At 42.7% G+C, this 18,211-nt stretch overlaps 1 protein-coding gene across 1 annotated transcript; it reads left to right on the top strand.

The window, feature by feature from the left end:
• Positions 1–15,195: 15,195 nt before the first annotated feature.
• LOC102708526 lies at positions 15,196–17,513 on the top strand. Its single transcript, XM_040524661.1, has 3 exons — positions 15,196–16,651; positions 16,755–16,951; positions 17,090–17,513. The coding sequence occupies exons 1-3, from the start codon at positions 15,399–15,401 to the stop codon at positions 17,122–17,124; spliced, it is 1,485 nt and encodes a 494-aa protein (XP_040380595.1). The 5' UTR covers positions 15,196–15,398; the 3' UTR covers positions 17,125–17,513.
• The last annotated feature ends 698 nt before the right edge of the window (positions 17,514–18,211 follow it).

Raw genomic sequence — 18,211 nt, 5'->3', positions numbered from 1 at the left:
ATAAAACCGTGTATATTAGATTCTAGGGCAGTATGCATAGATTGTTTCGCTGACGGAAAATTCTAGTCAGTACGGACGCGTCCCCACCCAAATCCGATGACGACATGAGGCAACGCCGGCGTCGGCAAATTCTCGCCCACGTTCCGCCCGTTGCCGCCCGCCGCCGCACCGGCAGTGTCCCTCGTATCCTGCCATGAATGGCGAGTTGGGTTGGCCGGCGAGCTGTTGTCTCGGTTCCCCCTTTCTCTCTGCTCTAGCAGCGGCCAGCGAGCTAGGGCAACGGCAGCGGTCGGCGAGCTTCGCACGGATGGCGGACGGCGGCGCGGGCGGGGATGGGCGGTGACGACTGACGCGCTAGGGATCCGCCTTCTAGTCGCCCTCGCCGTCACCATCGGCCCGGCTGCCACCACCCCTGTCGCACGCCCGCATCGACCGCTGCCCGTGCTCTGCCCTCCAGCCGCACCGGCTGTCGCTAGCCACCGCCGCGCGGCTCTGCTACCCACCTACGTCGGCCTCCGCTCGATCCGCACCAGGACGATGCACGACGACACCTACCTGGCCCGGACGTGCACATCACCGTATACCCCGTCGACTAGATTGAGGACGATGGGGAGCGTCGGAGCGGTGGAGGGTGCCCCATCGAACAGGCCGTTGCCGGTCACCTCGGCCGCCGCCGCAAGCCTACGTCCTAGCCACCACCGCGCTCTGCCTAGGCGTTGCCAGTGACGACCCGATAGACGTGGAACTGAATGCAGGCGTACGTCTGCGACTTGCCGAACATCTGCTGCTCCGGCGACGTCTCGTTCAGGAACGCCCAGCTGCTCCGCGTTCACCTACGTACGTATCATCAATTCATCATGCATATGTGCATGCACTTACAAATTAGTTATTATTCGATCGATCAGCTAGCTACGTACTAATTATTTTATAATTATTAGATCTGATTAATTAGCACACAGTACGTACCAGCACTCGCTGCTGGTGCTGGCACCGTCGCCGTTGTCGTCATGCTGGTTGGCGAGCCGGCCGCTGACGATCATGGTGAGAAGCCACCGACGACGGCAGCTCGCTGTGAGAATAGGACTGGTACGGACGGTCGACAGCGAGGGTTAGTGCAGACGGCGGTGGGGGCAGGCGGGTTGGGGCATGTTGGTCACCGCGCGACGACGAACGACGGGCTAGGGACGAGCAGCGGCGGTCGTCGAGTCGGGACACGCAGGGCGATGGCGTGGGCAGGATGTAGGCGATGCGGCCGATGGCGTGGGCAGGGTGTAGGCGATGCGAGCGACGGCGCGGGAAGGGGGTGAGCGGCGTGGCCAGCGGCGGCTGGCGGTCTGGGGAGGAGCGGATAGCGAACGACGGCGCGGGCGGGGGTCGGCGACCGGCGGTCGCCGAGCCGGTTGAGCCCGAGCTCCTCCTGCTGCCGGAAAAGGAGAGAAGAGAGAGATGGAGAGTTTTTTTTTCGTCTTTTTAATCCTATTTCACTGACGAGTAGACCCCACATCTTTTATAAGGCTTCTTTGGCTGATTAGGATGTCACGTAAGCAAAACCACTCCTTCATACTGCTTAGGGACTTATATTAGACGGGATATGTGAATTCGAGGTCTAACATTTCTGGTATTGAGATTTAAGGACGATTTTGAAACTCGGCGTAAACATGAGGGACCTAAAATGAACTTATTCCCCGTGTTATCCCGGGATTCGGCCTTTCCAGAATGGACCGTTACGGTGTTAAGCCTTGTTGTCATATCGATAGTTCGGGAATTAGGGCGATCAATAATTGCCCGACTCTGATTTTGCCTATACTCAACCGTTAACGAGGAAACATACGACATGTTTAGGAGAGCTTCCTAGCAGTTACAACTTCTTATAGAATATTTAGAACTTAAAATTTTTTAAATTGTATTTAGCTTCGGAGAATCTAATGTTATAGAATCCATAAAATGAACCAGAAGCTACAAACTATAAGTCTTTTTATATTCTAAGTGCTTCTCATAGGCTGCTTCTTGTAATTTTAAGCTCCCTAAATATGCCCTAAGCCTCTCCAAAGAGCATCTCTGACTGTGCGCTCAAAAGTTTCTAAAAGCTTTAATGTGTTATAAAAATATATCTCCAATAGATATTCTAGCCAAAAATAAATTAGATCTGGGAATGCAATATGTGTTCCCATCGCTCATTCTGCGAGAAAATTCCACACATACCGTGCATGGAAGTTCCTTTGCTAACCTGGTTTCCTCTGCCTCCTTTGCTGTGGGATATTACTTGATTGATCAAATGTATGGCTAGGGCATAAACTTGGTGTGCCATTTCCCCCACAAAACAAGAAGATCAAGCAAATTATATGATCAATTCAGATGATGATAAAGCGGCATCGCCCATCATTCATGCACAAGGGGGAAGGAAGAGGATGATCCAAAAAACCTGGTCCCACTTTGTTTATATGGCCAACCAATCAACTATTATCACTATTTTTCGGGCCTCTGTTAAAGTAGGGGTAATTTTTTAGCCTCATTATTTTAGGAGGGCAGAGATCTTCAATACAAGACTTTTGGGAGTAAATTTTTAATTTTTTATTAGAGATGCTCTTAACTGCTGAAAGTGGCTCGTTTCCCTTCCTTGACGGTTTGTATGCCAGTTTCATCCTAGACGGCATCTAATTGGTGATTACATGGTATTGCAATCAGGAAAATAATAAAAAGTATGTTGAAACTCGCATAGGATCCACATGTCACCGATATCACCTATCCCATCTCTTTTCTCTGCCTTCTCTTCCCCGACGAAGGAATCACCGTAGAAGATCAGTGAGCTCTGTGAAGCAGCAATGTCAATCTTGTACTCAAGCATGATAGCACCGCGAAAGGTGGACAAAAATCTCGAAGCTTGTGACTTGGATCGACTCGCATCAAATTTGACTTAGATTAGCTCAAACTCATAATCTTAATGAATCGAGCCGAGCTGGGCATTTAGTTCATGAGCTTAATAGGTTAGCTCCCAAGCTGATTGTTTAGATCGTCAATACCCAGATATCACTATATATAGTTTTATATATTTAGAACTTATTAACTAGTGCTTAACCCTATAATCACATTCAAACTATTATATTGTGAGTACTTTGTTAGTTAGTGTCTATTATGTTAATCTATGATAAATTTATAAATTATTGATAATTTAAATGAGACATAGCTCGTTAATAAGCCGGGTCAGCTCATGAGCCAAGCCAAGTTAGACTTTTAACTTGTTTACATTAAGAAGCCAAGTTGAGCTAGCTCGTTAAGATAATAAGCCCAAACAAGTCACCCCTTAACAAGCCAAGTTGGCTCATTATCCACGCCCATGAGCTCCTGCTATTCCTCCAACCACCGTCACCGAGGGGGTTTTGGTATCCGGGCTCCCGGCGGTGGCTCGGGCGAGGCAGCTAGCATTTTACCGTGGGCCACCAAACCCCACACCGCCACACGTCCAACGCGGATGTGGATTCAGTGACATTGTCCCGTGACATTCTTAGTAACATTGAGTCATTGATGGACCCATGTGTGTCCCACACGTCAGTGGCTTAATATCACCGAGAATGTCACGGGGCATGTCATTGAACCCGGATCCCGTCCAACGTGCCAATCCGAAGATCATACGACTGGATCTGAAAATTTCGCAGGCCATCGCGCTCCGTGGCTACATCTCGTAGTGCGATCGCCGGCAAGGACTTCTTTTTGTCATGAATGATTGCGATTAGAGAAGCCCCCCCTATTTCACAATCGTAGTTCGATAGCTTCATGTTTCAACGTGTGACGCTGCTGCGAATCGCCAACAACGCAAATTAAGGTTTGGTGTTTTGGTCAGAATCGTCACCACATTCTCTTCTACCAAATTATAGTTTTATAGCAGTTGTTCAAACCTTTCACGATCAATTGATGTCCAAGACGAAACAGGCTATCTTAAGATATGGGAAGAGCTTCATAGCTTCTAAAAAGGAAGCTTAATGCTACTCACAACACGTAGGGATCGATATACACCATCCAAATCCTTCAATGAGCTTGAGCTGCTTGACATAACCACTGGAACAGAACCGGTTATCTCTAACGGATTTAAAGTGTCATCTCTATCGGACATAGCTCCTGTCACTAAACAAAGGTCAGTGATGTGAGAAAATATCTCAATCGGGCATCCGACCGCCACGGAAGATACTCATCTCAATCAGGCCTAGATTATGGCCCATCACAGAGGACTCTTATCTCTGACGGGCTGTAATTATGGTCCGTCACAGATGGCTCTCATCTCTGACTGGCCTAGATTAGGGCCCGTCACAGATGAGTATAATCGAAAAAAATAAATTTTATTATCTGTGAACTCTTATCTCGAACGGGCCTAGATTATGGCCCGTCACAAATAATTATAATCCAAAAAAATAAATTTTACCATTTGTGTGCCTTTGGTCATCTCTGACGGGCATTTGTTAGTTAGCCTTTGCCCTCACTCATTGCCTTCCCGGTAGGTCACCCATCTCCGACGGACATTTTGTTAACTTTTGTCCTCATTTTGCTAGCTTTTGTTCTTACTCGTGTGTCTTCTTGGTAGGTCACTCATCTAGGAATTGCTCTAGGCTAAGCACGTTTAACCTAGTATTTGAAAATATTGTTTGAAGTTGTTATATTTTTAAATTCAAATTCAAACTGTTAAAAAAAAGTTAAATAGAAAATGACCAAAATAAAAGTTATTGATTTTGATGAGTTATAGAGCTTTGTTGTTGATGATTTTTTTAAGTTGAAATTATTTAGTAATTGAAAATGTTGTTTTGAAGTTATCATATTTTTAAATTCGAATTCAAATTATTCAAATGTTTATATAAAAATGACCAAAATAAAAGTTGTAAATCTTCGTAAGTTATACAACTTTGTTGTTGACAATTTTTCCATTTGAAATCACTTAATATTTAAAAATATAGTTTGAAGTTGTCATATTTAAAAATAGGCATCTATGACAAGCCAAAATTTAGGCCCGTCAGAGATGAGGGTCATCGCTGACAGGCCATAATTTAGGCCTGTCAGAAATAAGGGTTATCAGGCCCGTCAGAGATAAGAGTCAGCCGTGACGGACCATAATTTAGGTCCGTCAGAGATAAGGGTCATCAGGCCCGTCAGTAACGAGAGTTATCCGTGATGGGCCATAATCTGCCCGATTGAGATGGGTTTCATCTCTAACGGGTTTGATAGTCGGCCCGATTGAGATGATTGAGATATTCTCAATCGGGCTTATATTTGTGTCCATACTCATCTGTGACGGACTCTAAACATATGCGCGCACCTGGATTCGGCTATGCGACTACATCTACAACGGGCTTATTTTAGGCCCGATTAAGATGACTTCGTTCTGACGGACCAATAGCCTAGACATGCGATGGACCGTCACTGAGGATCTGTACCCCCGTGAACGAAAAAGAAGAGAGCATGCTATAAAGACAAGATAGGGCAAGAACTTTCTACAGAAGTTTGCTTGCTATGCCTTGCATATACATCGACCTGTTGGATCTTTTGCATGACGACGACATCCCATATTTCAGAAGAAGATATATGAAAATATGTTCGTCGTCCTGCTTGGGCGACTTGCCACTGCCAGTGCCACACAAGCAGGATTGACATGCTAACGCTGACACGGCAGACCGATCAGAAAAGTGGAACAGCCAAACAGCTGAGGTGGAAAAGGATAGCACAGTACCACGCCGCGGCTGGTTGCTAGCTCGTTATCTTTGCACCTGTTCGCTCCTCTCCTGATCCGTTGCCGTGAAGTAGCTCTGGATAACGCGGGACACGCGCGACACACGTATAAAAAACACACATGCATGTGCTCTACAACTCGTACACCATCACGTCATGCTACACGCACAACAGGAAAAGGACGCGAGGAGGGTCGATCGACCGACGAACCCAAGCTCTGCACTGCATGTATCCGCTATTCAGCTGCAACCGCTGTACTGCGGGCTAAGTGAGCTAGTCTGGTACAGGATCCAAACACTAAAACGAACGCAAATACCAGCAACACACTAATGATTAAACTCGAGCGGATACAGATACACACACGAGATATATACGGGTACGTCAAAGTCAAAATCTACCCATCTCAGAAACAGTGGCGGGCCGGTACGCGAAAGCTGCGCTCTGATGTGCCACGCCTCTCGTCGTCGCCCGTGCTGTTGCTGACCGAAAGCGCGCGCGACAACGAGAGGCCAGGCAAACTTTCCGCTGATTCCGCAGTCTCGCGGTTCGGTCGAGGAGCGAGCGAGTGTAGCGGCCGGCAAGTCGGGTGGGTGATCCTGCTCGCTCGCGCGGAACGGATAGCGGCGAGATGTTACGGGTAAGGTGAGGCACGCGCGGGGAAGAGAGAGCACAGCACGGCTACTGGATTAGACGGGCGCGGACGGTAACAAATGCGCGGAGAGGATAAGGTGGTGTTCAGTAGAAAATTTTTGGGAGAATTGTCATGTTAAATATTTGATCGGATGTTGAAAGAGGTTTTTGGATACGAATGAAAAAACGAATTTTAAAGTAGCCTCGAAACCGCGAGACGAATATTTTGAGCCTAACTAATTCATCATTAGCACATATTAGTTACTGTAGCACTTATAGCTAATCATTGACTAATTAGACTCAAAAGATTCGTTTTAAGATTTATTACATAACTATGTAATTAGTTTTTTATCTATAATTAATACTTTATTTAAATGTCCAAAAGTTCAATATGATAAATTTACGAACTAATCAAGGCCTAAGGCTGTGGGTGAGGTGGGGGTGGAAAAACGGGGCGCGTCGAGACGAGGCTGCAGCAGTGCAGGCAGGCACGGTGCAGCAGCCAGCAGGTGGAAGCTGGCGATGGAGTTCTCTCGACCGATCGGGAGCAGAGGCAGAGCTGGGGATAAGGATGGGTGTCGTCGGATCGTTGGCGCATCGCCTCGCCCCTCGCCTGGTCCCTGTGATGAGATGCCGAGGCCGCACCACATGACACGAGCTCACAGGGACCGAACGAATTATAACGGTGGCTCCGTTCTAAACTCCTCTCTCTCTCTCTCTTTCTTAATTAGTGATGCCTTTCATTTTTTATACACATTTACTATTTATTTTTTAAAAAAACTTTATAAAAATTAAAAAATGTAATAATTAAATATACATAAATATAAATTTAATCACAATAAAATATAAGATAATAATATAATTTTTAAAATAAAATGAATGGTCAAACGCATATAAAAGCCAATGTCGTTAAATATTAAAATATAGAGTAGGTATCTAATAAGATTATCTGCTCTCTCAGTATCCATTGTTACGCTTTCAAACTACTATTAGCGTGTTTCATATGAAGTTTTCTATATAAAAGTTTCTTAAAAAATTAAATAAATCCATTTTCATATTTTTAAAATTTAAGTATCTATTAATTATATGCTTCGTATATCTCGTTTTGGGTGAGTTGGTAATTTTAACCTCTAAAAAAGAGGTGTCCGGTGCCTTGCAAAATTTTCATTGCGAAAGATTTACTGTGTCATACACTCCATTTGATGCTGCATATAAACCTTGATTTGCTACTCCACTACCAGGTACTAAGAGAAGTGCCAGGGTTGAGCGAAAGTTTGAGCAGGATTCTAAGCTCTAAGGACACCTAAATAGTCATAGTAAAATTTGAAAAAAAAATTATGAAGATAGATCAATATGTAATATATCACTACACAAGCATGTAAATTAAAATATGACTTCTACAATCCATAACAAAAATAATAAATTAAATTATGAATAGTATACACATACTCACAATCATATATTTGTTATTTTGCTATGGATTATAGAAGTAATATTTTAACTTGTATGTTTGTGTAGTGATATTATCGCATATTAATATATCTTCACAATTTTTTTATATTTTTTATAACTATTTATAATATGCAATAGACGAGGAGAAGTCTCGAGAGTTTAAAACAGTTTTCCCGGAAGTTTTACCTTACTATACTGAAGTTAATGCACATGCCCCTGCTGCACCGTCGCTCTCCGCTCCTTTGTAGTACTAGGAGGACGATCTGAAATCGCGTCCACCTATTTTGGATCGTCTCGTATGAACACACATGGCACAACTGACGGATTACGTTTGAGCTAATACGATCAATCAGAACAACCCGCAGTCTCCAAAAATGGCCCACCATCAGAATTCTTCCTAGAATGAATTGATTGCACATGCCATTGCAATTTAGTGAGAGTAAATCTCATATCGTATCGTGAACACGATTTAAGATACCCGAGCTGGAACTTATCACTAAGAGCATTTCTATCGGTTCATCCAAATTTCATCATTCATATTTTTATTTAGATGACAATTCAAAATAGATTCTCTATTCATATTATGAATCACTCTAATAAAACATTCATATTACATGATACATATATATTTTATTGATATTTTATAACCATATCTTCTCATGTTGATATTTGTTCTCTTATCTTAGTGATTGGATGTTGAGTTATCGATGAAGAAAAGAGAACATGCATATTTAGAGTTGCTCTTTTTAATATAAATGATGCTCTATTTTTGAATAATAGGATGGATGACCTGTTGAAACCTGTTTTTTCCTCACATCATATATTTTTATAGAATAGATGATCTGCTGAATTACTCTAAGAAACGGTATATTGTCCGTTCAATTTGCGGAGAAACGAATATCAACCATTTGACCATTAAATGTGCCTTTTGTGTGAACCATACCTAGACATTAGACTTTGTTTGATATAGATGATTGAGTAGATTGTCTGAATTATCTACTTATTATAGGAATAAATTAAATATTTAGTAAATATATATAAATTAGCTTAAAACAAGAGATCCAAATAATATTATTAGGCTACTTTGCCCTAAATTAAAACTCTTTAAATTTGACAAAGTTTATATAAAAATATATGTTAATATATATAACATGAAACTAGCTTCATCAAATACATCATTAAATATATTTCTATAGTATATTTATTGCTTACTGAACATATTGCTATATTTTTTATAAATTTAGTTAATTTGAAAATATTTGACATCAAAAAAACTTGAAGAGATAGAGTAAGTAGAAGTTTTTTTTTTTGAGAAAACGTATTTTCTAACCGTAAAGCAAATAATATATTTAAATAATACGGCGATAAGCTAATCTGCTTGGTCATGGTAACGTCCTAGCATAGTAAGCATACTGATACCTATTCAGAAAAAGCAGCAGATATGAATCCATGAAAATGGGACAGAGTAATATCCTGAAACGATTATCGTGAATGGCAAGTTTAGCCGTAAATCGCATCAGTGTGGTCGCAAACTTACTACAATATATATTGGTTAGATTTACATCAAAGGAAATTTTGCTAAGTAGGCTGTGTTCTATGCAGCCCTAGGATAAAGCTTTTTGGCACGTAAAACGAGAAACATTATTAACACATATTTAAGTAATCCTTTATGGTAGAAACTTAAAAATACATTTATTTACTTTTAATTAATTTCCATATATTTTTTTGCATAAAATGTGTGTTAACGGAAACAAGGATAAATTAAGGAGTGATTATTTGTATTTTTTGGAAAATGTTAAACGACAGATTTGTAAATGAAAAGTGATTTGTGAATACTTCCTCCAATTTTTTAATTGACGTCATTGATTTTTAAATTTACGTTTGACCATTATTCTCATTCAAATGTTTTATCCAAACATAAAAAAATATAAATCATACTTAAAATTTACTTTAATAATAAATCAAATCAAAACAAAACTATTAATAATTATATATTTTTTGAATAAGATTAATGATCAAATGTATAAATTTAAAGTTAAAATTTATGTTTTTGCTTGTAAGTATAAGAAAAATGAAAATATTGGGTTGTAAGATTTAAGGGCTGAAATAACGTTTAGGGCCTAGGGCAGCTTTAGTTGTCAACATCGTGGGCGAGAATTGCCCTCGTTCGTCCATTCAGACTACACACACAGAATTGATCATTGTGTGGGGCACTCGAAAATATTGGACGGCGGAGAGATCGCCGGACACTATAGTCCGTTACAATCTTTAACCGCTACCGCGGCGTGTTTCATCGGACGACAGGTACAGGTACGGCACGGCCCATGACATTTCACCATATGTAGCCCATCCACGACAAAAAATAATACTGTAAGTAGTCTCTCTCAACAGCACCCACCATTCGCGATTAGTTCTAGCAGAATCAGGACAGAAGATAATGCTATCCCACACCAAGTTGGTTATAAAATTAGCGGTTGCTCGAACTACTCACTATATGTGGATTATTTGGGCGACGACGGGTTCTGTCCTTTTCTTTTCTTAACGGATGATTGATGAACGTGCGTGTATCAGGCTTTCCAAATGGCGTGTTAATACAAGTTCTTTCGATACTATAGCTTCCATAGTTTCGCTCTGGGCATAATAGGCGTGTGACGGTTTGGGCTTTACCCAAATGCCTCCTCCAAAAATTGCTTCAGAAACTTAAAATTTATATAAAATAATTATACTTCATTGATGAGTTCCAGGTTTGGTAATCGCTAGTTTCGTATCTGGTTTTGCTTATTACTACATCCGTCAGTTTTATATTGTAAGTCTTTTTAGTTTTTTTAAATTCATTAATTGATAAATGTATATGTTTTATATATATGTGCCTAGATTTATTGGTATCTATATGAATCTAGATAATGTTAGAAAGACTTAAATTACGAAACGAAGGAAGTAGTAAACTAGTCGTAAGGTTTATTAGCAATAGAAATAATAGATTGTTAAAGATTATATATACTTTTTCATTGTGATTAAAGGCAAATGATGTAAAAGAAACTATAAATAAAACACCATAAAATTTAAGTTTAAAATATAAATTTTAGCTTATAAGTATACAAAGAAACATTAGGATGCATGCTTATTTTAAGTATATTACTAATTTTATAATAGTTAATTTATTTGTAGTTTTGCTATGTCTTCAATAGATTTTTGGTAGCTATATGCCAATCCGTTCGATGCACGCTGAAGGTTTGTGTCGACCACTAAATGTGTGCTTAGATTTTTTTTTTTCCAACAAGCTCTTAAGTGACGTGTGCACCTTTTTTCAGTAAGATACGAAGGCTTTATGTGGCTGTATACAATTCACAGATAGGTTTAATGTAATTGTATTTGATACTCTCTTGGTTTCAAAATATAATCATTCCTAGAATTTAAGTTTCATACCACAATATAAACATTTATGAACCGATTCCTATGATTTTAATTATTCCAATGATTTCACCAGCAATCAGGTGCATAGAAATGAATTTAATCATTTAAAAATGAGTCACCATGATTGTTCTCACAGGCTAGAAAAATCTCACATTAATTGAAAAACAAAAAAAAATAATCCATCAGTAAAGAAAATAATAAAATAATAATTGTAATAAATAAATAAAAGTAAAAAAAGACCACGTGTAAATACACTTTAGGAAAATCCAAAATTTAGATTAAAAACTAAAATAACTAATATTGTTCGAATAGCCCATCTATAAGAGTAAATTGGAAACATATAAAATTTCAGTTAAAAATAAGTAATATTAGGAGAAAGAATGAAGAATCTATATATAAATATAATTTAGAGGTATCTAAAATGTAAATTAAAAAAATAAATATTACATAGGTACCAGTTTTGAATACAAGTATAAATACAAATTGGGAATTAAAACTAAAAAAAAGTAAAATGAGGTTCCACGTAGAAATATAGTTTTTTAAAGAATCCCATTTGAACTAAGAAATTTAAAAATAATCAATACCAACGGTAAGAAATCATGTAAATGCGAATTTATAATAATGCTAGCTGCACAATATATACAAACTACCATGCTAGTTTAAGTGATTAAACAAAGAATCTTTTGTCATCTATTTAGATTCTAAACAATCTAGAATGCTTATACGTTAAAAATGGTTTTCAGAAGATTTTATGTCAAATATTCCGTTAGTTTTAAAATATAAATATTTTTAGGATCTATATTTCATTCATATCGTATTAGCGTTTCTTTATTTATTTTTATGATTTCAATCATCTCAATAATTTTGTAGTTAATCAAGTAGGAATCACTTAAAATAAAACCTTTTGACTACACTTTAGTGTTTGCAAAACAACATTGAAACGATTATATTTGAGAAGACAAGTAGTAATACGTACTTATTATGGACAATTTTTATTTATTTCTATCATCAAATTATCATTATAAGTAATTCATATATTCAGCCACGACAAAAACGCAAAGGAACAAATAACTTGAACAGATTCCGTGTGTCCGTGACTCGTGTGATGTTTGGATTTAAGAAGATATTTGTATTCCTGTTCTTTGCTAGAGCCTAGAGTACACCGTGTCGTGTTGAGTCCCAGGACAGTAGGGCACGGCGAGGGAAGAAAAACTCCGATTTTACTCCTCCCAGCGAACGGGATCCAGCTTGGCCACCACCCATCCTCTTTAACTCTCCCGCGACCCGAGGCGGCACACGACACACACCTGACAGGCACGACTCCACCGCGCTAAGCTACAGACTGTAGAGGCTACAGCTACAGCTGCGTTGTGCCCGACTGCCCGTGCGCAATTTCGGCATGTGCTGCTCGTGGAGCGGAACGGCACGGAACGGAAGCCTCCAGGACCCATCCGGCGGCCACCGCGGTCGACCGTCCGCTCACGCTCTCTGCCGTCCGATCGAGTACGAGCGGATCGAAGGAGGTCGACCCCGACGCGGCCCTCCCTTCCTGCGCTTGTCCAGGCCGACCGGTACAAAATCACCAAGTTGGAGTCTGGTGGTCATCTGCTGGTGCCTGGTGCCGCGCGCTCTCCAGCTCGCCCAGATATTTTCTTTTCCCTTCCCCCTCGCTTTCTTACCGTTTCGGCGTGTAGCGAGAGTGCCTGCGAAACGACGGCACTAGTACGTCAGATGGGCTCAAGCTCAGTGTATTTTCATTTTCGAAGACGGTCAGACGTAAGAGGCGTTAAGTGGGTGGGTTGATGGTGGCGGACGCTGCCGGATTCACGTCCTCTGGGATAATGATGATAGAATTAGTAATAATGGTAGTGTTATTATCGTCGCTAATATATATAGTCTTATAATAGAGGAATTCGCACGTCGAAATTCACTGTTGGTGGTCTTTAAATTAAGATCTTTTGCTATTACATCACTGACATATGCATGAGATTCATATGCCAATAACAGTAAAATCGGTATTATATTATAATGGTAGATGATATAATTTCATCCGCTCTTATTTAAGAACCAATTATGTTCGCATAATCATAATATTTTTTAATAAGATAAAATCTAGCATCTGTATCCATCGTGATGTATAAAACCTAGTGGTAGGATATTTTGTTTTGCGAGGATTGAATTTGAGTGGTTGCATGCACGACGGTGACTCAAGCCGACCTAGCAACGTCCGGCTCCCATGTTCACATAATCATATGATTAGATCAGTAGTTCTGTGGCCTTTGGACTTGTTTAATACGAGTACTATAATTTGTATACTTCTACGCTAGGACCAGTTCCTTTTTCTAGGCAGAAGTGGACTTTTTTTTTGTTCTCGCTTTTCACCCGCTACCCAGTTGCCCAAGCATGCACTGGAAAGACACGAGCACGTGGTTTGTTATTTTTTTTAAAAGCAAAAATTATGGTTTGTTATTACCAATTGGACTCATAATTATGCAACTACACATTTTCTAGGGTTAACCCCATTATACATTTGTAAAGGGTGTATTTCTTTAGAATATCAGGTTTGTTTTTAACAAGCTTGTATCACAGGCCAGAGATTCTTAACGTTCTAGATCCGTCGATAAATTTGGCGCTTACTTTATCTTCTGCACCTATGACTTCCTAACAAACTTGACTTAATAATTTGGGTTACTATTTTATCCCCTGGATCCCCAATTCACATACAAAGCACGTGCAAAATGGCAAACTCTTATTGTCTTATAACACAGTAATAAATAATGGTTATTAGTTTTTTTTGTTAGAAATCCGCTCTGTCTATTCGAAAATACAAATAATTTAAGGTTTTAAATCTTAGTTTCCGATCAATGTGTTTTTAACAATATTCACATTAATACTTGTAACTTGTACCGCCAATTATTTCACATTTAAATTTCTTCCAATTCTACCCCATATATCCTCTCCCAACCAAACTCATCACTTATTCATTAAGGGATGAAAGGGTTTTTTCCTCAATCTAGATCTCTACTTAAAAATCTAAAAATATTTATATTTTAGAAAGGATGTAGTATATATAAATTTTGCAAAATTCACAACAAAATAATAATTTCAGGTGAAATATTTTCCTACCGAGGGGTGCTTTGTTCCAAGATCACCTAATTTTTGGAAATTGCAATCCAAAATTTGAAGCATGCGGGTGACAACGGTTCAAAGTTGACTCCTAGTGTTTGTTTAAAGTAATTTTGTTACATGAAGTAAATAAAAATAAAAGGAGGATAACAAAAAAATATTTTAGTGTATTGATTTAGAGACAATGTCTTAGTCTATCCTTATACATACCCACATCTATATATATGATATAGTATTGATTAAGAGACTATATCCGACTTTACTTTTGCACGTATCCTTAATATCTAAAATTAGAGAAATATTCACAGTATTTAAATATGTCTATAATTACTAATTTGAAGTTAGTAAATTGATAGGCCGATAGTCAGAGGAAGTACACCTTTGTATTTGTTTGAAAGTACTGGGTAAAAAAGGGCTCCAGCCCAATTACTCGTAGTTCGCTTTCCCATTCATGCATTTCACTATTTCAAAGGCCTTAGATGGAAAAATATTTGTATATCTACATTATTGTAAAGTTGGAGGACCATGAATTGATGAAGGAAAAGATAAAGGAATTCAGAATTGCACAACTGAGCAGAAAATTCAAATACTTTATGCTAATCATGGTGGTTGTAAATTAGATTTCCTCATTCATCTATTTGAAAAAAAATACTTAATTTAGATACAACAGCAAGTGATAAAGGATTATTAAAAAAAATTGGCTTGATGACTTTACATTGTGGTAAGTCGGTATAGGTATATCAACAGTTTTTAATATCTTTAGAAAAATATCCAAAGATATCATTTTAAAAAATTCAATAACCTGAGATATAATTTTCGAGATGTTAAAAGTCCAAATCTTTACACCAGTATCACGAGCAGCGCCGTGCGCCGGAGGCTGACCAGCGGCCTCCTCTCTTCTCCTGAATTAAAAGCCCCCAACGCTTTCCATTCCTTCGCCAGCGGCCTCCTCTCTTCTCCTGCGGCCGCGCGCGATCTCCACGCCTCCCCTTGCGGTGGTGGTCTCGGGGCCCCAGCCGAAGGCAAGGAGAGAGGCGCCCCTCCGACGCGCGGAGAAGAAGCGAGCCATGGGCTTCCAGGTCGCCGCCGTCGCGCCATCCCCGTGCGCGCACTCCTCCTCCGCCTCGTCGTCGCCCTCGACGTCCTCCTCGCGCCCCGCCCTCGGCGGTGCCGGCGCGGGCCTCGCGAGATCCTGCGGCCCGGTTAATTGGGGCGTCGGTGTTATGGCGCGGCGCCGCGGGTTGCGGCAGCCGGCGAGGTGCGCCCTGAGCGCTAGCTTGGATGGCGTGGGAGGTGGGGACGCGGAGTTCTTGAGGAGGATCGAGGAGCTCGCGGCGGCGGTGGGGGTGCAGCCCACCGGGTGCGGGTGGCCGGCGAGCGTGGAGCGGAGCGCAAGCAGCGCCGGGATGCCTCTGTCGCTCCGGATGCTGAAGCGGAAGAAGCAGCATCAGCAGCTGGTGACCCGGCAGACGCGGTGGGACGAGCGGCTGCTCGGTTCCGCCGGCGATTCGGTGGGCCGCGCCTTCTCGTCGATGGTGCTCATCGTGCGGGAGCTTCAGAGCTTCGCGCTGCAGCAGATGCGGGAGGCAATGCTGTGCGACGACCTGCAGGGCGTCCTGGCGCGAGTCCATGGCGAGATGCACGCCTCCTTCGTCTGGCTTTTCCAGCACATCTTCGCCGGCACCCCGGCCCTGATGGTCTCCCTCATGCTCCTCCTCGCCAACTTCACCGTCCACTCCATGGGCCACAGCGTCGCCGCCGCCGCAGCGATCCCTCCTGCTCCACCGTCCGCCGCGGCTGTCGCGGCGGTCGACACCCAGAACAGCGAGCCATCCCGGCCGCGGTTCGACGCGGCCTCGGTCAAGACGTTCTCTATTGGGCGTGCTGCCTCGGTCGGCGGGAGCAGCGGTGGCGGCGGCAAGGTTCGGCCCGTCGCGGGAGCCACTGGCGACGACCGGTGGGACGAGTCCCTGTCACTGCTGAGCCGTCTCGCGCCACAGCAACCCGCGCCGCCGGCGGGAACGGGAGTTAGTAAGGCCGTTCCCGAGACTCCGGCCGAGGACGAGCAGGCCATTTGGGAAAGGATGGTCGCGGAGGCCTCGAACATGCAGGCCAACGCGCGTGCAGAGGAACTGAGCGACCCGGACGTGCTCGGCAACCTCGTCGCGCCGGTGGAGGCGGAGCTCGAGACGGAGGGCCACGCCGAGTACGCGCGGACGGAGCAGAGTTACGAGCTGGCCGTGTCCGAGGAGCCCGATAACCCGCTCATCCTCGCCAACTTCGCGCAGTTTCTCTACCTCGTGCAGAACGACCACGACCGGTAGGTCCCCCCGGCTGCACCCACCACCTGTTCGATGAGTTGACGTCGTGCTCATCTGAGCCGCGCCACGGTGATTCGTTGTCTAACCTCCCGTTGATCGCAGGGCGGAGCAGTACTTCGAGAGGGCGGTGCGCGCTGAGCCGGCGGATGCGGAGGCGCTGAGCCGGTACGCGACGTTCCTGTGGAAGGCGAGGAACGACCTCGCGGCGGCGGAGGAGACCTACCAGGAGGCCATCGCGGCCGACCCCGGCAACGCGCACCATGCCGCCGCCTACGCGCATTTCCTCTGGAACACCGGCGGTGAGGACACATGCTACCCCCTCGATTGACGCGGCCACCGGCACTGCCGTAGTGCCGTGGCCACAAGAAAAAAAAAACAGAGAGAAAATCAGAAGGGGAAAAAAATGAATCTCTATTCAAGAAATCCAGTTCGTGCAGCATGCGCTGGGGCGGCCACGCGGCGAGACGCCTAGAGCTCACGACGACATGGGCAGCGGAGTGGAGCTGACGCATGGTGTCTTCCGATTACTTAGGTAGGTTGAGTAGAAGTGTTCGTGGTCAGTGGAGTGAGCTGTGAGCTTGTGATCCAGGAGAGCGTGCGGTGCCGGTTCTTCCGTTCCACAAATCCGGCGACGGGAGCACTTCGCCGGGAATGAGGAAGAGGGGCGGATCCCTACGGTGTTGTCGGTTGTCCGTCGCCGACCGGGGAGGCAGGACACGGTGGCGTGGGTGCCGACGACGACGACGACGGTGGCTTGGATTGATCTTTTCTCTGGAGTGGTGTATAGCAACTTGCGTCATGTAATTATGTAGATTGAGCTAAAAGGAATAAGTGAATAAAAAGAAGATCATGTTAATCTCAGTGCAATCTTCCTCGGATCTACAATACATTTCTGCTACCAGGAGTACTTCCACTTGTGCATGAAAAATTTGCAATCGATCGCTTGTGTTTTAGAATCATGTGGTGATGTCTGTGCACGAACCTCAAGTTCTCGACTGGCCAGTGGCCGGCCATTGCACCGCGAGCATACGGGGGTGGTTGGTTGACATAAGGTTGTCATAATATTTTAGCTAAGTTGACTAAGGTTTAGTTAACAAAAATAAAGCCACATTTTAGCTAATATGTGACAAGTTTGTCATACTTTATTGTGTCATTGACATGTGGGTCCTATATATTAAGAAGGGAATCTTATCACAAGTGTGACATAAACCAAACACACACCTAACATGACTAAATTTAACTAACTTGAGATGTGATAAGTTTAGACAAGTTATGATAACCAACCAAACAACTCTTACCTGCGCATATGTTCGTGTGATCCGGCCACAACAAACATTTTATACCGTGAACTAGTAGTAAAGCGGCAAAATTGCACCGTGTAAACCACTCCTTTTGGACTTATCTACAAGATGAGTGACAAAAGGTTTGAAATTTTTACCATTTGCCCGATCATTTGGCACTCCTAGAGCTCCGTGGTACTTGTACATATGTGCGGAGCTCTGGTGCAACGTGCCCATATGAAGACATGCAGTGTGAGCCAGTGAGCAGGGTAGGACCAT

The sequence above is a fragment of the Oryza brachyantha genome, chromosome 5 (genome assembly GCF_000231095.2).
Source record: "Oryza brachyantha chromosome 5, ObraRS2, whole genome shotgun sequence".
In the NCBI taxonomy this organism is placed as follows: Eukaryota; Viridiplantae; Streptophyta; class Magnoliopsida; order Poales; family Poaceae; genus Oryza; species Oryza brachyantha.
The sequence above is the reverse complement of the archived record's forward strand: the minus strand, read 5'-3'. Positions and strand labels throughout refer to the sequence as shown.